Raw genomic sequence first — 26,190 nt, forward strand, 5'->3', positions numbered from 1 at the left:
GGGTTATACTCAAAGCCTTTCTAACTTGGACCTGCCAGAGCTTGTACTCCCCTGGCATTGTCTTCAGAAATGTAGGGTCACCTCATTGCCAAAGGCATTGGCATAGAACTTCAGTGGAATACTGTAGAATTACCAACGTTGTTTTCCAGCATGGTAATGTTAAAATGGTCATTGCTTGATAAGCATGTCTCATATTTTTATCTATTGAGATTGATATAATGGTATATTTTTCTTTTTAATGAGGGTAAAATATATGGACTAATTTTGCAAAGAAATAGAGCTGCTGGGTGAGCTAACAAATGGTTTAGGAATACAACACCTGTGAGCTCTCCTCCTGGATCTGTCTCTGAGTTATGTATTATAAACAGGATGAATCTCTTATTGTCACTGGGTCCCTTTTACACCTTTGTAAAACGGACATGACAAAATTCAGCTGCCTACAGAGATTACCTTATAAAAACTATATGGCCTGAGATATAGTGCTACCAGGAGAGAATTTCTACTAAAGAGTACATTCTTCTACTTTAAAGTCTTCTGTGCCATTTTTAACATGCTTCTATAATGCTAATTCTATGACAAGTTTTTAAAAAGCATACTGTAATTCCAGACAGATTCAATACTTCTTTGGTGGAATTAAATTTTGGCAACTACTCGACCCCATGGGCTCATTTTATTTTTCACAGTTTGAGCATAGTTTGATTATAACATGTTACCTAGTCACATATTCCTTCCATACAGGGTGCTTCCAGTGATTTCAGAGAATTATAGGTAATACCTGTAATGTTTCATCTTTGACTTATTTGGCTAGCCACTCAGCTTAATTTTGTGAAAGACTTCCTTGTACCCAACATGTATCCCACAGAATTTGGAACACAGGTTATTTCTCATGCATCAACATGCACGATGATTGGTTTTTGGATAGTATATGCTATGGTATGCTGTGTTTTGCTAAAATTAATGAGTAAGGCATAAGGATGCATCAGAAGCACTGAAAAAAAAAAATGCACACCCTGTCCCTACCACCTTGAGCAATACAAGTTAGAACATATCTCAAAAATTCAAGGTACAAAGTCTTAACAGGGTTTGTTACAAGTGGACCCTTAAATGCCAGTCTTCTGCTTTCAAGCATGAGAGTTTCACAGTATCTACTGCATTTGAGTTTGTATTGTGGTGATATTGAAATGATTTACACATTAAAGCATATATTTTAAAATATGGGCAGCTAGGTGGCACAGCGAATACAGTGCCAGGTCTGGAGTCATGAAAACCTGAATTCAGATCTGGACTCAGACACTTGGCATTTGTGTGACCCTAGGCAAGTCACTTAATCCTGTTTAATCTATAAAATGAGCTGGAGAAGGAAATAGCAAATCACTCTAGTGTCTCTGCCAAGAAAATCCCAAATGGGGTCACAAAGAGTCAGACATGACTGAAAAACTACTGAACAATTATAAAGTACATATATATTAAACTCATAAATCATGTAAATGTCTTATAATATAGTTTAACATTAATTATTAGATATTCTGAGCAGAAACGTGACATCAAGATTTTAGCAATAGAATCTTTAACTTCATTAATCAAAAATATCTTTTTTCTGATTCCCTTTCTGTAAGCCTGCTCCTTTTCATAAAATGAAAGACTTGGACTCAACTCTTTTACAAATGAGTTTATTGTCAAGCTCTAAAGAAATAAATGCAGATGAATGCTAAAACTGTAGGACTTTTGAAAATCCTTTTTTCTTGGATGGAAACTTCATTATTTCCAAAATATCTTTTCCACCTCAAACTCTGTTTTTCCTTGCTGGGGAAGCATTTAAAAAAAAAATTATAGTTCCCAAGTCTTTTAGGGTTCATTGCACTAGGAATGCTAATAAAAGACAGATTTTCAGATGAAAATCAAGCCAAAATAGTAATATGCTGATAGAGTTGGTGAGTCAAGCTCTCGAGGAGATAATCTACTGCAAATGTAGTGTGCATGTGCAATAATCATTTTAGTTTTGTTGCATATTATATTTTTCCACTCTATTTTTTGCTACAAGAGAGTTTTTCTTTGCTTGATTTTCATAATATTAGAATAAAGACCTTTGGTACCACTGGCAAGAAAACACTTTGAGTGCAGCATAACTAGGACCTGACATACCAAATTCTCTGTTACAGAAAGTCATAATTTAGCAGGCCCCCAATGAAGTTATTTTACTATACACTACCAAAAGAAGCGTCTTCCTTTCTTACTACTTTCTGCATATTCTTTCCACCACACTAACCACTTACACTCATTTTCTTCTCTCTCCCGAAATTCCATCATCACTTCCTTTTCTTCCCCTGTATATATTGGACCATGTCACTTGAATGCCTAAGAACACTGATTCATAAAGGACTTAATGCAAATGTAAGAAGGAAAGTTATATAATTGATGATTTGTTAATTTCGGACTTATTGGACGTAACTTCACACATAGCTATAGAATATGTACAACAGAGAACATTCCAGTAGCACCCCTTACAAGCAGATTACTGTTATAATTGTATCTATAAGGGTGTATCTTAAAATTTTCTTATCATGCTTGGCTCAATCTTTGGAATCATAGGTTAGTTTATGGTGGAGAAATATGGTATGTCAATAAGACTTTTTCCTGTATGTTACCACACAAGAGTCACAGTTTCCCACTTTTATGATTTATTTTAGTCCCACCGTCTGAGCTACCCTTACCTGCTAGGTGAACCCAAGATATATTGTTTATGCGCTTGGCAAGACAATAAAATAACTAACATTTGGGGTTTAAATAAGATTCTGACATAATTTGGTAATCTATTTTAAAGATTTTTGTGATCGTTTGTTTTTACACTAGCTTAATTTCCAAATATATCCTCCTCTTCCTCCATCCCCCACTACAGGAAACATTCAGTGTACTGGAGTGAAAAAAGAAAGGAAAAAAGTAGTTCAGTAAAACTAAGCAACTCAGCCACCATGTCTGACAGTATGTGCAATGGTTAGAAATGATTTTTGAAAAACCATTTATGTTGAGTATGCAGTTTCTCTGAAAATGTTTTCAAACATCTCAGAGAGTTCTAGGGTTGTTGGAATAAATTAATTGGCTCCATATTGGTCTGTCCCTATATTCTAAGTATAACTGTTAGCAGCTCTGAATCTAATTTGGCCACAGATTATGAATAGTATTTATTTTGCATATATTCACATGTGGGCATTCCTTTTGTAAGAAAGTGTAAATTTCTTGAGGTCAGGGATGGTTTCATTTATTTGTCTTTGTGTCCTCTATATATGATACAGTACCTGGCGCACAGCAGTTGCAAATAAATATTTGTTGATTAATTAGTTGATCAGATACTACTAAGTTCTTGTGGTGAGGTAAGTGGGATGGAAGAGAAGAAAATAACAAAGTTATAAAACATCAATGACATGAAACACTCCCTTGTAATTTTTTAAATGCCCAAATTTGGCATGATACAATCTATTGGTTTTTTGTGACTTTAAAAAAGTGTTGTAGGAGTCTACCATTTACAAGAGAAGTTGTAATCCTTTAAAAAAAGCAAACCTGACTTGTTTTTAATTTGTATTACTCCTGGAGTCCACTCCTGAGCAAGTGTGGTAAGTGGAGGAGTGATATTCTTTTGAGGCTTTCGAAGATACTTTCATACATTCTTGCCTGAGCCATAGGAAAAAGGAATTGAAGCAAGGCATGGCCAGTGAAGGTGATTTAACTTAAAAACAAAACAACAAAAACCAATGGTTCCAAAAGTGTGTAGCCAAAGCTGATTACTGGCAAAACCAACACTTAGAAATCAGATATATGACACTGTATGGGAAGAAAATGATCTTGACTGATTCCAAAACTCACAGAATTGAGGCAGCAAGGTCATCAAGAATTCTATCAAGTTCCTCTGAATGTGTTTTCCTGCTATTTTTTTTTCTTTTGTCAAACATTTGGAGCTTGTTGGAATCTCTTGTCCATTGGTATCTTTGAAGTAGTTTAGGATGCTATGATACTACTCATTTCTTTCCTTTTCTATTATACCTAGAAATTGTACATTTAAACAGTCCCTAACAGACTAACAAATGAGGTTTTAATGAAAATGCTCTTTCTTTCACTGGAAATTTTTTTTGGGGGAAGCACATGAAACCTGTGAGCTATGTCAGAAACTGAGCAGTGCCGTATTTCAAAGAAAGCTGTTCAGTTTCAATCTTTCTATCTCAGTTTTCAGAATAATGGGTATATTATTTTGACAAATGAGTTTTGGAGTCACCATGGGATTTGACTTTTGTAGACACATGAAAAAGAGCAAAAATGTGAAGAAGATTGAACAGGTTCTTCAGTTTCATTAGCAGCTCCATATGCTGTTGGTTAAATCTGATTCGATTTCCCCAATCTAGTCAGTGACTAAAATAAAAGAAATTAGCAATTTCACTTCATTATGAAAACACACACATGCACCACCCTCATGCAGTTTTATCATCTGTCAGGTTTCTTAAGAATGCCATAGTTTAGGCTTAAAATAAAATATCATGCATATATACATATGATGTATAATACTATATGTATGTATACATAGGTATGTATATACATAATACATATCTGCCCCATATAGGAGGATTTGAAGATGCTCAGTTGGCTTTCAGTAGGTACACATATCTTAGATTATGAAGTCTTAAGCAGATGCTTTAACCTCTTAGCTGATTTCTAACTGAAGATTTGCTGTGTTCTGTTTGTTATTCCATGAATGAATATCTAAAACTCAAGAACAAGACCCACAAGAAAAATCTAGCCCTTGTTTCTGGAAACAATTCTGCTTGAGGCGTATTAAAGATACTGCCTAGCTCATATTTTATAAATAAAAACAGATAAACTGAGTTCACTGTTAAAATAGTCTTTAAAGAAAGGATGTAATGAACAGACTGTTTTACTGTCCTTCCATCCACAGCCTTCTATGAATAGCCTTTTCAGGAGCTTTTAAATTACAAATAACACACTACAGTTATTTCTCCTTTGTAAAGGAAATAGGCCATTTTATTTGCACTTTCATTCTGATAGGATAAAAAAGGGTTTGCTATTCTTCTGTTATTTTTAAACAGAGGTGAAACAGATTTAACAAAAGAACACTTCCAAGTCTCTAGTAGGAGGAGAAGACCCTTATAATATCCTGCACTTAAGGAGTTTAAGTTGAATGACAATTGACAACTGTTGTTAGGCATGGGAGGATAAGAAGGAAGTGCCTTGAGATTATAAGAAGGAAAACAAAGTCAGAGACACTCCAAGGAGATGTGAGGATAAGGGTTCATTAATGTATCCAATTAAAAAAAAAAAACTCTAGGATTTGGGCTGGTCTCTCTAGAATAGGCAGCGGAGAGGTTCCCAAATTTTAGTATGAAACACTCTCCTGACTTCTGAATTTCTACTAAACAAATGGAATTATGAAAAGTGATTTACCAGTTGAATCTGTCTTTTAACAGTTAGTCTCACATCTTTAAATAGCAGAAGGTCCTTTAAAAACTGTCAGAGGAATAGATTTTAGCTATAAGTCTTTGGAAATAATAAAGTTCAGAGCTGGAAATTTTCCGTTCTTGGCAGTATAGAAAGTCAGGGTAAAAGAAGGTAAGCTGTTGTAATGATTTCAGATCAGTTTTCTGTGCTATACTGATTCTAAGAGAGGATTTGCTTAACATATCTATAATTATTTGAATTTATATAGCCATAAACTATAGGTCATAACCAAATATATGACCTTGGGTAAACCATTTTCTTACTATTTGATATTTGACTGAAAAATGAGAATTAAAAGCATGATAAGTCCACCTATAGTTAGTTTGTTGGAGAAGAAAGTGCAGGGCACATGAAGTGATTGCCTGATTTTGAAGGATACTACACATCCAAAGTGCCAGGTTAATGAATCATAATATCAGAAGGAAAGTTAGAGATCACCTATTCAAATCTCTAAGTCCATGCAAAAAATTTATCTAAAACAACCTTGACAAATGGTCATATAATCTTAACTTGAACACTTCCACTGATGGAGAACTCACCGTCTAATGAGGCATCCCTTTCTATGCTTGACTGGTTGTAATTAAAGTTTTACCTGATTTTGAAAGAAAATCTACCTCTTAATATTGACCCACCAGTGCTAGGCCAGTAGAACTACATGGATTGGCCAATTTGTCTTCTAAAAGACAGCTCTTCTAATTTTCGAAAAATTTTTAGAAGTCTCTTTTTTCCTAAGGGAAAGAATCCAAGTTCTTTTCCTTCCATTATTTTCCATGAAGTATCATATTGATATCCTTCAGAATTTGGATCACTTTCCTCAAGATGCACCTATGGTGTTTTCTTTTTCTTCTCTTTTTTCTTTTATTTATTTTTTGGTGCCTTCTTTAAACTGCATTCCTTGGGGCTAAATAAAATATTCCATATGTGTTCTGACAATTGAAGAGAATATTTAGATTATTATTTTCCTTGTTCTGAATATTATACCTACGTAAATGTGGCTTATTACATTAAGTGTTTTAGGCCACCATTCTATCCTATTGAGTCTTGATTCTCTCCTATTAGGTATCTATCCTCAGATGATGTCATCTTCAAAAAGAGATGAAAAAAGTGCCTTCTATATCCTCACGCAATTTGATAAAAATACAGTTAAGACAGGGTTAAAGACAGAGCTCTGTGGTCCATTGTTAGAGCCCTTTTCAAGCTGATCCTTAACTCAGATACTCTGTGTACCTTCATTCAACAATGTAGCATCTTCTTGATTGTAGGAGTGACTAGCCATTTTCTCCACATTAACAAGTGTTCTCTTAACTCAGGAGAATCTCCCTGTTGAATAAACTTAGACTATTGTGAGGTAAGCACTAAAATCTCAGACTTATTACTTCTATGCATAAGATAAAATTTTCAGGAAGCTAAGCCAGAGCTTTATAGAATTTTGGTATCAAACACACTCCTGACTTCTGAATGTCTGCTAAACACTTTTCTCTCATATCCATAATGAGAACTATGGAATATGAGCAGAAATATTTTGCTTTGAAGGCTAAGAAATAGTTCCTCTGATGACCACTAAGAATTTTTAGGATCACTAGGTCAGCTTTTGAAAGGTAGCAGCTTGAATTATGCAATATGCAAAAAAATACACAATGTATACCATGTCTTTATTGTTATTTCTTCACATGCTGACATTTATAAATAACCCTGAAGCATAGATCCAGTTTGGAGACATCATAGAGGTCTGTTTGGAAATTAGAAGACACAGATAGTATTTGATTAAAGGTTTCATTTTCGTCACCTCAAAAGGCAGAGTTCCCTTTATTATCTAAAATTGCAGGAGTAGCTGAAGATAGAAAAAGATTCTATTCTCGTTAGAAAAGGTTAGTGAAAATTTTCACACTTAGGGAAATGACTTTTGCTTTTTTTTCTCATTTTTTTCATGGAGAACAAAATACATTTCCATTTTTTTCCCCTTAAGCTCATACACCTGGAAAGCCAGTGTCTGGCTTTGCCCCTCGCATTGATGTGTTTGCTCCAATTAAGCCAAAAGCAAAACAAAAACAACAAAAATAAGCCCTTCAACCTGGAAAAAAATTGTACTGCATAAATATCCATGACATTTTATTTTCAAATAGGCTGTGCTATTCTGATCTGCTACCAGGAATACTCTAGATTTTTATAACCTTTATTATAGGGCATAGAAATCATAATGCAATAGTTTTTTGGGGGGGGAGGATACACACACACACAAGCACGCACACACGCACACAATTTTGACCCTCAACTCTCTACTTCCCACTTTTATATAATAGAAAACACTTCATTCTTAAGAGGAAGTAATTTAGAAATCATGATAGAAATAAAATAAAATACTTTTCAGTGAAAAGAATAAGCAAACCATTCACTCAGTGCATTAAAGAGTAAGTAGGACTTTTAGTAGAGGACTAATTATTTTAAAGATCTATGTGACTCTTGGTGCTAAAGCTATTAATGGAAAATGTCCATGTAGAATCTCAGTTTGAATTCTTTTTGTACATGCATGCATACATGCATATGTGTGTGTGCACATACACATACACACACGTTGAATAGGATGTAATGTGGAGTAATGGATAGAGAACTGACTTTAAAGCCAGGAAGGCCTAGGTTCAAGATCAGACTCTGAGATATACTGATTATGTCACGCTGTGTAAGACAATTACTGTCTCATTGTTCTAGGTAACTCTCAAGGTTTCCAAGTTCCAGACATGGTGATGATCTACACTGGTAGAAGGTGTTTCCTTGCTTGAGAGTTCCATATATTAATAAAATAATTATCTAATCTTTATTCCTTTTTTAAATATCAAAATTATTTTAGGCAAATTAAGGAGGAAAATGTTCCATATCTCTTAAATGTTCCATATCTCCAAACTATTTTAAAAGAAAAAAACTTTAATATTTCTTAATATTGTCACATGGCATGAAAGAACTGCAACAACTACAGATAATTATATAACAACAGTGTGTAATTACCATAGTGAACATGATTAAAATAAAAATGCAGCATTAATTATAATAAGTGAACATCTTAAGTTAAATAAATGGAAAAGGATATTTTCTATTTTTCTATAGTGATGCTGAAATATCTTTTAAGAAGCTCCTATAAAATGTCATAAATTTAACATCTTAAATTATTTATTTGGCAAATCCAATTAAAACAAGTTAAGTAGCAGATTAAACGTTTACACAATAAATGATTTGTATTTTTTTCTGATTTCTTCATTGAGAAAATATTTTCTTACAATTGATGACTTTAAATAATTTTTAAAGTAATGAACTGTGAATTATGCAAACTAAATCCCAATAAAATAGGAAATACCTCAGTATAGCCTCCATATATACATCTTTTATAGCAGTGACAAAAAGACACACATATAAAACAACCTCAAGAATCTATTGTGGTCAGTTCATCATATGGTATACCCTTTATTATTATTTGTATATATGAAATATGATTATTTTTTCATTTTATTAAAAAATTTTAGTCTAATTTTAAAGTTTTTGTTCATTTGTGGACTTAACAGTTTAATGATTAAACACATTTCCTTTACATTTTATTGCTCTGTGTCTACTGGCTAAAATCACATCTTGGCGTACCTAGGTCTTAAAGAGAAACTAAGCTTCCTTCCTCACTCACGTAGTTAACTGTGCAGCCCCATATACAAAGGAGATAACACTTGACCTACTAATCCCTGGATATGACCTGTCCTGTCATTCCTTCCTGTGAATGCCTTTTAGATTAGTGCTTCATCTTTGCTTTCACTGACATTAACCTGGTCCAGTACTTATCACCTCACAGCCAGATTACTATCATAGCCACTATCCTGGTTGGCAAATTCCAGACCCTCCTCATTTCAAAACATCACGCAAACACAAACAAACACAGAGACACAGGCACACAAACACACACACAAATACACACTGCTGCTAGACTCATTTAAAAACACCACTTTGATCATCAAAACCTGGAGAGCTTATTTATTACCTGATTTACCCAAACTATGGACCTCCATTTTCTAGCCTTTCACTAAGGCAAAACCTATTCTCACTTTTCAACCTAATTCTCCCTGACATACTCAGAACTAATGAGACCAGGCAACTCACTTCCCCCTTCAATACTTCTTGTAAGACTTGTCAACCCATGATTATTAATCTTTGTTTTTCCTTTAATTTCTCATGCACTTATAATGTTTGTCCCATAGAACTTAACTATGTCCTTTGTACTTATGTTTTAGTTTTGTCTCCACACAATTAGCCACCAAGCTCTTCAGAAGCAAAGGATTGCATTCTTCTTTGGCAATATCATTTAAGGACTGCATTCTTTTCTGCAAATTTCTGTCTGGTACTTGGGAAGTAGTATTAAAATGAATTTTTTTATCAGAGCTCAACATTATTACTTTTGATCTATTAAATTTTTTTTGAATAGACAAATGGAATTAGAAACTTGATAATAGTAAACAAGGAAAAATTATGTAAGTATATATACGCATGGATGCATTTACATAAATAACCCTGTGTTTGTATAGTTGTGTTACACAATTCAGTTACACGAATATGGATATGCATATACATTCACATCAACTTGCCATAAATTTATATATTTAGATTTATACAATTAGAGCTACATATCATTAATTCATTTATAGTACATATGTGCATATGTATTTTATATTTATATATATGATGCATGTGCATGTCCACACATTTTAACTATATATTCTATGTATGCATATAATTAAACTGTATGCATAGTGTCATTAGAAAATATTTCTACTGCATGAAATTATATCTAAAAAAAGATGAAGTCCCTTTGGAGGACCCTTCCCATCAAAATGCTCCAATAATAAAAATTTGAATGACCATTACATTAGTTTTACATACATTATCTCATTTGATACTCAAGATAGCTCTGTAAAATAGGTGTTGATACTAAAATCCCCAATTTGAAGATGAAGAATAATTTTTTGTATGAGAATGATGCTTGATTCAGTTCAGAAGGTAATTTTTCAGCACCTTGGCAATTGAAGCATTTTATTCTCTTATAATATTAAGCAGCAACTAATTCTCTTTTCAAACTTCAAAAATATCTATTTCTAAAAAACCTTTGATACTACTCAGTTTTGAAGTTCAGTCCAGTTTCTCTGCCATTGCTGTTAGCATCTACTGCAGAAGCTGATTCCAAGGCATATGTTTTATTGAGTTGAAAAAAATAATATTACAATGAATAAGTCAAGAATAAGTATAGCAAATATCACCAAATATTTCTATTCATTCATGTCAGACAAAAACTGGGTTTAATACGTCAAGTTCTGTATAATTTTAACAGGTACCTCTGTCTAAACATGTTTTAATATGGGGCAACTCTAAAAAACTTTTTGATACTAATCTCCTATGATAAGTCATTATTTACAGAATTTCTCAACTCCAGGGATGACTAACCTGATTGCCTAGACATAAGTTGGGTCATGTTCTTCCAAACAGAGATAATAGCTAAGGGTAAAGTAGTGTGTCAAAGCCTGGAGACCTTATGAAATTGCAAAGTCTGAGATGCCTTCTCCAAACAAGATTAAGAATAGGTCAAAAAGAATTTGGTGCCCAAAACCAACAAAGATCATTGTGATTACTTCTTACCCAAACATATGGATTAAAGAGCAGAACCACCTTCAGAAGCTGGAATGTAGTCACGTATTTACCATGTCTCTGATTCTGGAAAAAAGTCCAATGTCATAACATTTTCACTAGAAATCAGCAGCAAAGTCTCTCTCTCTCTCTCTCTCTCTCTCTCTCTCTCTCTCTCTCTCTCTCTCTCTCTCTCTCTCTCTCTCTCTCTCTCTCTCCACACACATATATATATGTATATATGTATATACATATATATATATAAAAGAAAGGTATATATCTTTTATTGTCAATTCTTTTTCATCCATCTTCCTTGCTAAACATGTTCATGTATCCCTGTTTAAAAAGTTCTAACATACAAAACATTGCAGTAATTAAATAGCTCACAAAGATAAAATTTTCTGTTCACTGTCATCAAACATAATTATAATTTAAATACTTTCAGAGATAAATACTATTCCTAGGATATTTTTACTTTTACATCACATTTTATCTAGAACTTTGATAGCATTACAAGTTTCAAGTTTTCTATTCTAAGATGAAAACTTAATTATTATAATCAGAAAATATGTTTAAAGGGTTTTTGCTTGGTGATTTATATCTCTATATGTGGCATGTGTCTAATCAATATAAAATTACCTTAAATACTTTTACAGGAAGACAATTGTTCTATCCCCAATAGTACTCTCATTGCATCTCATAATTTAAACTTTTCGTTCCTTATGTTCCCTCTTAGCTCTGCTAGATATAGGAGAACCTAGTCAATATTATTTAGATTGAGTAGAATGAGTTAAATTATAACAACAAACATTTATTAAGCACCTTTTATGCTTTGGGTACTACAGATATATCACCATCACCATCATAACAATGACAACTACAGAAAACAAAATAGTCCCTATTAATTTTATTTAGAGCTTACTTCTTAAAGTGTATTTACTACATCGAGAAAAGAAAAACAGCCCAAAAATTTATTACGTGATTGTTTTGTCGCCTTAACCTAGGAATTCTAAAGAGATCTCACTGCATATTTTTTTCTTGAATTTTTTTTTTCCATATACTGAAAGATTTTTTGAAATTGTGCAAACACCAAGACCGATTCAGCCAAGCTCAGCACCTTCATGTGGCAACAGATCAGGCAGAGCCAAGAATGAACATAATATTACTATTATAATATTAACAGTTATTATCAATCAGGCTTCAGCATAAGTTATAAGAGTGTCTTAAACAGGTCCTTGTTGCTCATTTGTTATCTACTGTCCTTAAGTAATACTATTGCCTGGACAAAAAGTGGATCATGTTCCTCCAATCAGAGATAATACCTAAGAGTAAGGAGTGTGTCAAAGACTACACAAAAGATGAGATTGCACAGCCTGAGGTCCCCTTTCCAAACTGTATATGTTTTCTACTGTCAATACCTTTTTATTCATCTTTTCATTGCAAGCATAATCATGTATGCCTATGTATCTAACATCTAAAACATTTCACTAAGTAGCTCACAAAGATAAAATTAATAGATGTGGAGTGAACCTGTGATATTATTGGTGTACAGCACTCATGGATGAGAAAATTCCCTCATTAATACTATCCGATTGTATTTTCATAGTACCTTAAGGTTTCCAAATTGCGTTCCTCATAATGAGCCTATGAGATAGCTCATGCAAAAATTCTCATCCTGATCTGATTGATAAAGAAACTTGGACTCAGTGTTTAAGTGACTTGTCCAGGCCCACACAACTAGTAAGTGTCAGGTCCAGGCTTCCTGATTCCAAGTCCAGGGAGATTATATCTGCTTACACCCAGATATCTTTCACCAATTAGAAGGCAAATAATGGAGTTGATTTTATATTGAAAACTCTTCTGTGTGTTTTTCTGCAATGTTCCTACCTTGCAGTTCTTGAGAGTTTGACTGTTGTTGCCAGGGATCACAAATTAGTGTCTTTCAAGCATCATTTTCTTTCAGGGTTTTTCTTTCATTTTTTATATTATGGTTTGGGTTAACTTAAGGAACATCTCTAGCGTTTAAACCTTTTGAGTTTTTTATTTGTTTGATTAGTTTTATTGGCAAGGTCTACAGACACCATTTTAGGGCCTACTGATTTTCCCTTTACATATTTCCCCATCTCCCTTCCCCAGGTGTTGCTGCCATCACCACCTTTCCCCTCCTCCCCTTTCCTCATGGCAAGACGCATGGAAGAAGGGCGCTGTTAAGGCCTCTCCATTAATCAGAAGGTATGGTGGTTTTCATGTAGAAGTGCCGCTGCCCCTCTTCGGACTTCTCCAAGAGCAGCCTGACTCTCACAGTTTGTATTTTACTTTGCCAGTGACACAGGGCTGAATGATAAACTGATATATCTCAGTGTTACATATATGACCTATATAATATGATATATATATATATATAAAATCTCACATGCCAGTATAGTGAAATGAATATGATACATTATGAAATTCACAGAGCAATTTTCAATTATTTTCCTGTAAATAGTTTACAATAATTTAAAATGCAGAGAAGGAAACTATGTCAATTCAAAAATATATGGGAGAGAAGAGGAAAAAATGAGGCAGAAAGATATGTCTTCATATTAATGGGTCATGATTTGAATGACTTTTAAATGCCAATAGATATTCATAACCTACCTGTTAGGTGTAGTCAAGTTCATAGTCCTACTTAAGTTTTATCACATTATACTATATAGGGCTAATGATTTCATAATATTTCAAAATACATTTATCTATTTTATATATTAAGGCCACATTGCCTTTGGGCATCTCTTCAGAATTCCATTTAACATTAATTGAATATTTATCTATAACCACATACAATACCAGGCATAGTACTAGGAGTCAGGAGAAAAAAAATGGAATTTGACCTAAGCCTCAACCTTAAAAACTGAAGAAAATAAGATCCGTAAATGGATAACTATAATAGAAAGAAAAAAGTTAAGAGAATTTAGACTTAGTACTTATAGAGTTCAGGGAAAAATTCAAGGAAAGAATGATTATTACCAATTGAAGAAATAATGGGCAGTTTTATGGATGAGATGACTTTTTAAAGGGAAGAGATCTTCCATAGTCAGAGACAGGGAAGAAATTTGGCCAGAAAGTCCATCCTAGGCATGAGGTATTTCATAAGTAATGCTTGGATTCAGAACAGAACTCAAAAAGAGTGGGGGATATTGAGTAATCTAATGTGGTAGTGAACTGTAGATCATCTGAGCAGTGTTGCATAAGTTAGGAAAGATGCTGGAATCATTTCAAAGAGGCTTAGATAAGGATGTTGGACTTCATTCTGTTGAAAATCAGAATCTGCTAAAGTAAAAGAGGTGTGACTCATTAAGAAGTAAAAGATAATTTTAATACACTTTACTAGAATCTTAACTAATATTTCTGAAAGGACTACTTTAAGTTCAAATCTGTGATCAGTAAACAATTGCTTTTTTTAGTAACTATTATGGCATTTAATAAAGTCAAACATTTAAAAATTCAAATATACGTTCAGTGATTATATTTTGGATAGTAGAAATGATTATGTAAATGTATTCCTTGATTTTTGAAAGTTCACTCTTATTTGGATGGTCAGGAAAACATGTTGCTTTAGCAGTTTGGTCATATCTGGCAGACCTTAAGCAGCTGCCATTTAGATGTGAGTCATAAACTTTCTTTAGAACTGGTTTCTACCACCCCAGGGGGTGGGTCACGGGTGGTATTGACTAGTGAAGAACTACCTCCAGGGTTTCATCACTGAGACACTGTCCTTCACACCCTAAATCTTCATCCAACACAAGCTAATAAAACCAATACAGTCATCCCAAGGAAACACCCACCATTTCTTCCAGCCTCCTCTGCCACATTACTTTTGAGTATTGGAAAGAATTTCCCCCATTTCTTGTTGTGGCACGTCAGACCTTGAACTGCACTTTTGTTAACTATATGGGTTTATTTAATACTTCTAGATAGATCTTTAGCCATAAGAGTGCATGCATGTGTTGTGTGTGTATGTGTGTATATGTAGACCTATTGTTAAATATATTTTCAAAAATAATTCAATAAATACCCATGTTCAGTGCCTGCACAGGGGAGGGAGTATGGATTAGAAGCTTTTACACAGGAGAAAATGGTATACCTATTAAGAATTGCTGATTTAATTAATAAAAGCAAACTGGTTGAATGTATACCAACTTTCACTGACTTTTAATAAAATATATAGGAACCAACTCTTGCAAAGGGTTTTAATATTAATTGAGAGAAACAGTGTTCTCAGATGTGATTGGATAAACATTTAAAATCATTATTTGAAAAACAAAGTATGAATTTTCCAGCTATGTGTCAAACCTGGCTTTATTTTTCACCTTTAACTACTTTTTCTCTTCCTTGGTTTATGGCTATTAGAAGATTTCTTTGGTTTTTGTTTGTTTGTTTGTTTGTTTTTGTTTTTTTACAGATGGTTCTCTTTAGTTTCATAAGAGTTGGGGTAAAAGTGGAACAGTGGATAAATGGCTAGAGAACTCCCTCAAAATTAGGAAGACTTGGATTAAAGTTCTGCGTTGGCTATTGGATGAGGGGGGGAAGTCACTTAATTTTTCATTATCACCCTGCAAATTTTAAAGACTACAAAATGTAGAGCTAACCTACTTTCATGGGGGGGGGGGGGAGGTTCTTCATAGGGAGGCATTTATTAGAATAAAATTACAGGTAAGTTAAAAAACAAGTGGAAGGAAAGAAGAAAAGAAAAGAAAGAAGTAAAAAGAAAGAATGGAAGGAACAGAAAAAAGGAAGAAAGAAGAGATTATAGAAGAAAATTTTATTTAGTTGGCTTTCCAAAAACTGTGACCACTAATAACCAGGAAAAAGAAAATAAATAGTTTTAGAATAAGAAAAGGAAACTTCACTTTGTAAGGAGGAAAATGGAGGGGAAATACAGAAAATACTTAGATTTATAATTGAGAAAAAAGAAAACAAAATATCGAATGATTATAGAAATTTGAGTCATTGAGAAGAAATATTTCAAGAAATAGAGAAAGGGACATAAAATCTATAAAAATTAGACCAGATTCTTAAAAAATAAGGAAAAAAGAAAAGAGGCTCAAAACTATTAGAGAACAAAATGGAACATAAACCTCAAATAAAAAGGAAACATAAAGAAACTTATAAAAATGAATAAAATTCAAAAGTGAATGTAAAATTGAAGAAAACACATCTTGGGAAAAACACAGGCACTGAAGAATCCAAGAATCTATGTACAAATAAAACATTAGAAACAAAAATACAGTTTGTAGGAAAATAGCTTTTAAACACCCACCCACACACTCATACTCCCCCTCCCACACACACAGACGCACACCCATAATGTAAGTCGGCGAATCCTTTAATCATCCAAAACTCTCTCACAAGTGGGAAGAGGTTAAGAGGAACTGAAATTGCTTAGAATTTGTTTACATAAATTAATGCATACTTCCTTCCCATACTTTTTCTCGAATATTTCTCTTTTTCTCGTCTTTTTTTTTGTTATTGTTGTTTTGAAATTCCTCAGGATAAATTACATCAGAAGAGAGTTATGAAGAGAAATATGATTACATGAGGACCTAGATCAGGATGAAAACTAGGACAGAGCCAGTTCTGATAACCATACCTTTGCCAGGTGGCAGTATAGATTATTTATAAAAATACAGTTAGATTCCGCTCTGACAAATTTAGACGCTAGCAGTTGGATCTAAGAAGACAGAGTCCACAAATCTAAAATGACATTGAGACTAAAGCTGATGAGATATTTAAGCTTCTTGAGGGCAAACCTGTTTCATTTTTTTTATATCTCTAGTGCCTTCCATGTGATAAGTACTTAATAAATGATGGTTAAATAAATTTACAATGCTAGATGAAGGATGGGGCAAAATTTTGCCTTCCAGAAATTGGATGAAATCTGCTTCTGAGGTAGAAGCATAAATGTGTGATCTCATAGGTACATTCTAATAAGCAGAGTTCATTTGAGATATGCCTAAAAGCTGAGGAGTCCAGAAAATCTGCCTTTAATTACTACATTTTAGTAGGTAAGAGGTTGAGCCTAAAACTGTAGATTAGTGTGACCTAGAATTGTAGTGTGTATAATCTGTGTATGCAGGTACTCATCTGTGTGTGAGAAGTTTTAGAAATGATAAAATGGTATAAAATGATAAATAATGATATAAAATAAAAATGAAAGGGAAGAATGCAATATATAGTATACTGATTTATCTTTCCAAGCTCCATATATGGGGGAGTACTTTTCCAACAGTGACATTCAACTGAATTCATTTAGAATAGATGAAAGACCTTGATCAATTCAAGGTCACAAACTTGGTAATAAGTTTGATGAAACCTTGACAGCAAATAGTACATAAGTATTTCTTTAAAAATTAAAGAGAAATAGAGACAGAGGGAAAAGGACCCAATTTGCTGTCTGATTATTAGCAGATATGACATGTCATACCTGCAAAAGAAATAATATTTTATAAATGTAGGAGCTTGCATAATGAAACTTAGAAATTGAGTTATGAAAAGTACATTGAATTGTGGGGACTTGATTTGCCTTCATGAGAGTGAAATCACTATGAATGTAAGCTCTTTCATTAACGCCAAACGTCTAGCAATGTCTCTTGTTTTTATGAGCAGTTATAGCAACATATTAAAGACTAAGCACCATCTTCCAGTGATTTCTGAGATTGAATATATAGTCTTTTCTAGATTTGTGGAAATTTAATTAATTAGCTGGGAGAAAACACTTTTAATACCCTGTGCCTTTCCCCTGACTCTAAGCAAGACTTCTATCTGTAAATGTGCCTCATACTGATCAATACATTATGAACCTATTTTAATAAAGGTCTCTCATTTTGTAACAAGAAAACATTGCAAATCATAATAACGTGTCCCAAGTATTTGCTCTTTCCAAAAAAAGCTCTTTGTCTATAAGCTTGGAAGCATTGATAGATAGATAGATCTAGATATGAACATGTGTGTTTGTATACACATGTAAATATTATATTTATAATATGTGCTTATATCTAGATATAGATTTTTAAACAGAGAACCAATCTCTGAAACAAAATCATTTCAGCTTATGAGCTCATTGTGTTAGTTTATTAAATTCATGAGAAAATTAAAAACCACATTCTTGAACCAATCAAGAATATCTTTCTTCTTGATTATGTTTGTCCTGAATATGCTACCATTATCTTTTGCTATATTCATTCTAGTCAGAGCTCTGCTACTGGTATCCTCTGTTACCATGGGTAAACCACTTCCTTTTTCTGGGTATTTCTTTGTATATAAAATGAGGAGGTTTGGCCAAAATAATCCCTAAGGCTGCCCTTAGCTCAAAGATTCTACTTTCTGATGTTTTTCCTTGGAGAGATACAATGCCTATGTTTATAAATTAATTATCAAACTCATTAACATGTTTGATCCTTGCAGAATCATCAAGTATATTGGCATTGTTTTTACACTACAGAATGGATGAAGTAGAAAATTAAGGAGCTAATGATAATTGATAATATTGAAAATTTTATTAAGAAGCCTTTTGAGATTAATCAATGTTCAAATGCAATGTGTATACTTTAACAAAAATTTCTATAATGGTGAAAGTGATCATTTTAAATATAAACTTTCAACTTCATATAGATAGAGTCATAATTCTTGTGAAGTTTGTGATTTGCTTTTACCCATCATATGAACCAACATTATTATTAACATCTTAATAGTCCATGGTATGGACTCTAGCCATCACTTAAATAAAAAATATTTTTACTAATACATACAAATAAATTTCCATTTATGTAATACAACTCCTACAAAACACTGCCTTTTTTGAATTTTACGTCATCTTGTGAGTTCAACTCCTGCCCCAGATACTTATCTAACTGTGTGACCTTGCACAAGTCAGTTAACTTGAGTTAACTGAGCCTCAGTTTCTTTATCCAAAGAATAGATAGGGCTGGTTTGGACATTAAATGAGATAACATGTAACGTGTCAAATGCCTTGTAAATCTTAAAGCACTGTGTAAATTCTAGCTGTTATTAGATAGCTTTCCTCCGACTAAAAATACGTTAATAAGAGAGAAATCAGTACATGTAAGTAATATGGAGGATGTAATAAATATACACATACGTACATATGTATGATGTAAAGTTAACATTATTAATTAAAACACTTACATAACAGAAAATACTTTACACTGGTCACTTTTTCTGGTCCTTGAAATATCCCTGTACAGTAGGTGATATTAGTGTCTTTGGTTTTATAGATGAGAAAAGTGAAGCTGAGTGAGATTTAGTGAAAGGATTAGCTGGGTGAAATGTCCCAAATACGCCACTTCTGGTCTTCCTGAGCACAAATCTGCTATACCAGCTAGCTGCCTGGAATGGTAGGAGATTGATGTAGGGATGAAGCTCCTAAAGCTTTAGAAATTGCTGTTTTCATAGTGGGCACAATGCAAGAGGTAAAATGAGGCAAGAGATCATGTTGGCAGAATTTGGGGGCTTTTATTTGCTCTGCTATTTCTATTTTTGATACAGCAACAAACAGCATTAATATTTTGGCAAGCCCTACATATTTTAAAGTTATTTTCCTCTATTTAAAATGTATGATTTTTAAAGATTTTCTTCAATCTTAGACGTGTTTTCATTATACCTTTAGGCATTTTTCTTCCTCTGTACCCCCACCCCCTCTTTTCATGGAAGAGAGCAATAAGTTACTGATAGCAATCACTGAGAAAATCAGGTTTACATATGAGAAATTTGATTTATGGTAAACTTCATTGAAATCTACCATTTCAGATAAGGACTTCTTGAACAGGCTTGTAGTGTTAGTACAACTAGATAGAGAAGAGTAAATGATGAGGGTGAAAATTGGGATCTGTGCAACCCTAACCAAGATAAAAGGCATGCTGTGCTCAGGCACAGGTTTAAAAAAATGCTCTGGCCCCTCATTTAGAGATAGTTTGTGAAGACAGTAAGAGATATTTGCAAAGAAAACAGATCCAGCCTGACAGAGTGATAAGGACTAAAAGGCTGAGGAGGGGTGAGGTTGGTGATTTCGATCATGTAACTGGTTTTCAGGGACTGGCCTGATGATTACATCAGACTGGAATTTGGGGGGGCCTAAATTCTTTTCAAATCTTTGGGTGTTTTGATGTTATGATGCTATGATGGTATGGTACCATGCCAGATAGCAGATTTCTAACTATGGTCAGAGATAGCCAGGGCTCTGCTTCTGCTGTTAATGTCTTAGAGGATACACTTTTGTATTGCTGCTGATTTGTCCTTTCCCTGTGCTTTGTGGGTTGCTTGTTGCTCGTGCCTTTTCTTGAGTTGGAAGGGAGAAATCCTGGAAGATCACTTGCAGCAGACATTGGACACAAAGGGCTTGTTTTGTTTTTCCCTTCCCGAATCCCCTCACTCTCCCAAACACGTACCAGCTGCATCCAATGTCAGACTATTTGGTCTAGGTCCCAGCTTCATTGTTCCTTTCCTCTACCAAGGAATATAGGTAGACAAATTGGCCTCTCTGACCTTGGTTTCCTTTCGAATTCAATGCATTTTATTTTGTGCATTTGAAACATTCTTCAGAGAGACCCATAAACTTCACCAGACTCCTGAAAAGGACCATGATACAAAAAAAGGTTAAGAATTCTTGCTCTCAAGGATGGTAATCACATCTCTGATTGAATTTTGGTTGTGTTTCCTAGTTACAGTGCTTTCATGCTGATTAAACCATCTAAAAGTTATTTAGAATTCTCTATGTTGCCTTAGTGAGGTTTTCAAAATATTTGTAATTAGGAAGGAATTCCATACTGATGAAATATTGAGGAAAACCATTGCATGTCAGACAGAGGTTATTGTAATGGCTATGGTGAAAAAAAAAGAGAGACTGGTGTATCTATTTAAAGGGATATTTTTCCCTCCCCAATCTGTCTCTCAATTTCTAATAAAATACCTATGTCATGAGAATAACATTTATATTCTTTTTTGTAAGATACCCTTAACAGGTCCTAATCATAACTCATTAGGAGGAGTCATTCCACCTGGTTCAGTAGAATGAGTTTCAACAGCAACAAAAAACAACAAAAAGATGAAATTAATTTGTTGAATTTCGGGATGTTTTTAACAGCTTCCAAAAACAAAAACAAATTATTATTTAAAAATGTAAAATTTCTGTGGCATAAGGGAAAGATGATTGAATTTAGATCTGAGTTCACATTTGGACTCTGACACTCATGTAACTGTGTAAAGTTGGGCAAGTAATTTCACTATTTTGAGTCTCTGTTTCTTCATCTGTGAAAGGAGAATGAAAGGACTGAAGAAAATAATTTCTATGGCCCCTTCCATTTGTAAATCTATCACTGTATTATTTATATAGTGAAATATACTCAAGGACAGACAATCATCTCTCAATGAGCTATATTTATTTGGCTTCTAAGAAAAATGATTTCTGAAGACCAAACTAAATTTCATTAGCTTTAGATTTTGACATAAAACCTAAAATATTTTTCTTTGAATGAATAACACTGTGTTTTGTACATAATTATTAAAATGAATATTAAGATAATCTAAGTCCCAAACCTAGGAAAAGCAAGGGTAGATAACTTATATTCAGATATTTTAGGTAAATCCTGAACCATCTATTCTATTCTGCGCCAATTTATTATCCATCAATAATGCCTAGATATGTTCATGGAGTGTTAACTCAATGGACCAGCAACTCATGCCAGCAGTAATCTGGACAGTGGCAGTTTTGAATAATTTAGTTTTTCTACTATGTACTGTTAGGTTAGTAATCTTTGCAATAATCATGGTTATTACTGAGGAGGTCCTGTGATATTTTGTGGCTTGCTGTAATCAACACAATATTATGATCAAAGAGGAATATATGGAGTCCCTCACCATCTATAGGAATTCATTCTTTCATTTGGACCTTGAATAGATCATCTTCCATTTTAGTGGCAGAGTTTGATGAATGTTCATATAGTTCACTTGGGTCTCAGGTCAAGCTTTCTGTACATAGTAGTTGTCTTACCACTTCTTTTTTATTGTTTTTAAGAAATAATGAGGTTGTGATCTTCTTACATCATCCTTGATGGTGTTTTACAAATGAGTCATTATTCAGCCTTGCAACTGGCTTTACATTTGGCTGCCATGTCATTTTGGTTGACGAGGAGGTGAAATATTTTCTGGATATGGCTGTTTATAGTCTCTTTCAGGCTTTTTACTGTGAATTGTTTTTTACGTTAGCTAACATCTGTAGGACACATTCTTTATTCTTTTCCCTCAACCTCACTTTTTTTCTTGTTGATTTCTCTTGTGAATAATTTGGGCCAACAACTGAGTAGAAGAAAGAGTTATCTTCCTGAATAGAAGGAGGAAGGGTAGCTTTCAAGATGCTTCCTTGTGCAAAAATAATGAGGCAAAAAAACCCATATCTTTTAACAAGAGATTTTCTCCTGGGAATGCTCCATGATAGTGAATTTTAGAATACCATAATCCCTGAAGAATCAAAATTGTGGGTGACCAAAGGGCAGTGAAGAGATACATATTGCATGCAAGTAAGCTACAGCATATTTCTAATGTTAATCTACGAAAAAAAATTGCATATGGGGCTTCATCAAAGAAATTTATGTTTGGAAAATCTGGCTGCTTCTTATTAAGAGTGAGCAGTGATACTTTTACCATATAAATGACTCTTGGGGAAAGCCTTCAGTGTCTGGAGGATCTTTAGGAGAATGGATAAATATCACACATGATAAGAAAGTCCAGGTGGATTCGGATCTGTATCTAGTCACAAAATACCATTTGATATGACAAATCCTGTAATGTAATGAACTACACTAAATTCCTTCAGGTTTAAAGGGAAAAGAAAACATGACCTAGCCCTAAAATTAATATCAGAATTCAGGCATCTCAGTGACTTTGGAGTTTGTACTTATGCCTTCTTACAAGAAGAGCTTATTTATGAGATTAGAGGGTGAAAATGTCTGAGCTTTATAATTTTGCTCCTAAATCAAACAGGACACTAACATAAATGGATACACTTTAGCAATATGAAGTTTCTTTGCCTTAGCCAAGGATTTATGATAAAGACCTATAGAGTTTAAAGTGCTTGGCATGAGGTGTGTGATATATAGCACCATTAGTAATTAATATGAAACTCAATTCTCAGTGATCCCACATTCAAAATGTAGAGATGTTTTTCTTTCTTATTGATTAAGTTATATGTGCTTGGAAATTTTTTAAAAGTTCAGTTCTTTGAGAATAACTTTACTTCCTGTGTAACTTTAGTGTATGCGTGTCTGCATAGACATGCATATTAAAGTAGTTGCTATCTTTTTAAAATGCTATAAAGTCACTTTTCAACCAAACATTTATTCATATTTCTGGTAGCTGCAAGAATATTAGCAACATATACTTTTTAATTGCCCTGAATAGGCCTGGCAGCATTACACTAATTTTTAGGTGTCTGTGGCTTTCTTTAGTACCTGTCACCATGGAACCTGAGCAGTTTTACGTATTGATAATGAATCACTCAGATGCTTAACCCATATAAATTGCTTTTTAGCTTTCATATTTTCCAGTAATTATAGTATGCGTGCCTTCATTTAAGAAAGGTTTTCCCCCTTTGTTTATCACTTCCTTCTGGAATTTTTCTTTTAAGATTTCTTTATTTTTTAAGTTTCTAACAAAAAGAAATATTCCACATTTGCTGGTTTTATCCTAGGAATCAGAAGCTTATCAACAATAGTCCTTGCCTCTTGTACTGACATTTGTGACCCAATGTTCTCTGTGGGCCATTTAGTCAATCTGTGCTTTGGTATTATCTCCTGTCAGTAACCAGTAGCCAATAAGATACTGCTATATTTGCACATGTAAAAATGATCGAAGAAAATGAAGAAGAAAAAAATATAAGAAATAAAGATGAATAAAAAGATGATTATGATGATACAGTTCCCTTTGAACCAGAATCATATCTCTTAAACAGAGCACATTGTTTATACAAAAGACGAATAGGATGAGCCAAATTCCAATGTAGAGGAAGTAGAGGATTTTCAAAAAACATTAAAAATGTTTGAAACTTTTAAAATAAAACTTTAAATGGGCAATATATGTGGCAGAAGGAGATGGAAAATGAGTTGCCAAATTGGAAGAATGGTGAAAAAGACTGTTATGGAGGTTATCCATGATAGATAGCATCATGTTTCTAAAGAGGGCAAGGTAGCTGGTGGACTGATGCTTTTAGACAACCAGATTTCTTATCAGTGCATGTTATGTGGTTAATCCAAGGGATACAGAGAAAGGTAAAAGCAGTCTCTTCCTGCAAGGAGCTCACCTGCTTTTGAGACATCATAAAAGTGTGTAGGTTCATATAAAATATATTCAGAGGTAAAGGAAAATAATCTCAGAGGAAAAATTTCTTGTAGTTGAGGGTGGGGGCAAAGAAAAAAAATCTTCTGTAGAACGTGGGGTTTTAATTGAGTTCTTATGGAAACTGGGGAAACCCAAGAGGTAGAAGGATGGATGGAGAGGAGCTTTCCAAGTATGTGATACATCCAGTGCAAAGGGATGCAGATGGCTGATGGAATGTCACATGCCAGCAATGTCAAGTACGCCAGGATAACTGGATCACAATGTGGGTGGAGTGAAGGATAATAGACATGTAGGAAGGGCAGGTTTGTGAAGAACTTTAAGTGCCAAACAGAAAATTTTATATTTAATTCTGGAGGTAATAGGGACCCACTGAGTAGGATTCCTGAGTAGGAAGTATGTATGGGCGGGGCCAGAAGATTAGTATCAGAACTTTCTTTCATATGAGAATTTTGACTAAGACCACTTCCATTGGTTTTTGCTCCTTAGAATCAATGGTTAAATTTGGAGCTTTCTTGTAGCCTAGCTTTAGAATTTTATGGATTTGAAAATTTAAACTCAGAGAATTCAGGTAACTGTCTCAAGGACATGTGGGTATTAAATATTCAGATTTCAAATGTAATGCTTTCTTTTCACTATCCCTTTCTAAGTTCTTTTTCTTTTAAGCAAATTAAATTATCCTGACTGAATTCATAGAGCTATTGTGAATAATGATTTTCTTAAGTGAGAAGGAAGTTATAGGACACACTGAACTTTACGGAAAAAAGAACTTGATTGTTTCTGGAGATGTGATATACTGGAAAGGATATTGACTGGAGACAGAAGTCTTCACTTTATCACTAACTTGTTGTACGACCTTAGGAAACTCATTTAATCAAAATTTCCTTATCCATAAAACCAGAGGGTTAAATTAGATGATCTCTAGGGTTCCTCTCAGCTCTAAGTGTTTACGAGTGCATATCATCTAGCTATAAAGACTAGGGGCAAAAAAAAAAAAAAAAAAAAAGAATATGATTTAAAAGCCAGGGATAAAATAACACTGGAGCAGAGTAAAGTTTTATAGACCAGAATATTAAGTCCATTCACTCTCTCATACTCTCTCAAAAAAAAAAAAAAAATCTAATTTTCTACCCCTTGAGTTTCCATAGGACCTGTTGGTTTATCTCAGTTATTCAAGATAGTAAGCAGGCATTTTTTCTTGTTGATATAGACACCTTCTGTTAAGGTCGTTTGGTTTGTAATAGTATAACAGAATCAAAAGGACAAAACCAATGATTTCTCACTAGGATCAGTGGAAGAGAGATATGATGAGTTATTATTGGTTTTATCATTCTTTTTTTAACTGAAATGTTCTTGCTCTTAAGAAGTTTACATTCTATTGGAAGTTGTTCCTCATATAAATGCAGGAGACTGAATTGTCTCTCTAATAACAGGAAGAGAAACTAGTTACCTAATATGGACTTCTAGAATAACAAGATCACGGATTTAATGCTGGAAGGGCATTAGAAGCCTAGCTCTGTCATTTTACAGTTGAAAAAATTGAGACTCAGGGAGGTAAGATTATTAGCCTGCACTGATGCAAGTAGTAAGTGACAGGATTTTAACCCAGGTACACTGATTCCAGAGTCATTATTCTTTCCAATGAGCAGCATTTAAAAC

The 26,190-nt window shown here is 33.8% G+C and overlaps 1 protein-coding gene across 4 annotated transcripts in view; it reads left to right on the forward strand.

The window, feature by feature from the left end:
- The window catches only part of PCDH7 (protocadherin 7), a 494,834-nt gene that overhangs the window by 233,408 nt on the left and 235,236 nt on the right, over positions 1 to 26,190 (forward strand). For 2 of the 4 annotated variants that reach the window (XM_072620430.1, XM_072620431.1), the window contains exon 3: positions 13,282 to 13,377. The exons of the other annotated variants lie outside the window; for them this stretch is intronic. In XM_072620430.1, the coding sequence (XP_072476531.1) occupies positions 13,282 to 13,370 (89 nt within the window). In that variant the 3' untranslated portion in view covers positions 13,371 to 13,377. The remainder of the gene's footprint in view (positions 1 to 13,281; positions 13,378 to 26,190) is intronic. 4 annotated transcript variants of the gene reach the window in all.

This window comes from Notamacropus eugenii, chromosome 6, assembly GCF_028372415.1.
Source record: "Notamacropus eugenii isolate mMacEug1 chromosome 6, mMacEug1.pri_v2, whole genome shotgun sequence".
NCBI lineage: Eukaryota > Metazoa > Chordata > Mammalia > Diprotodontia > Macropodidae > Notamacropus > Notamacropus eugenii.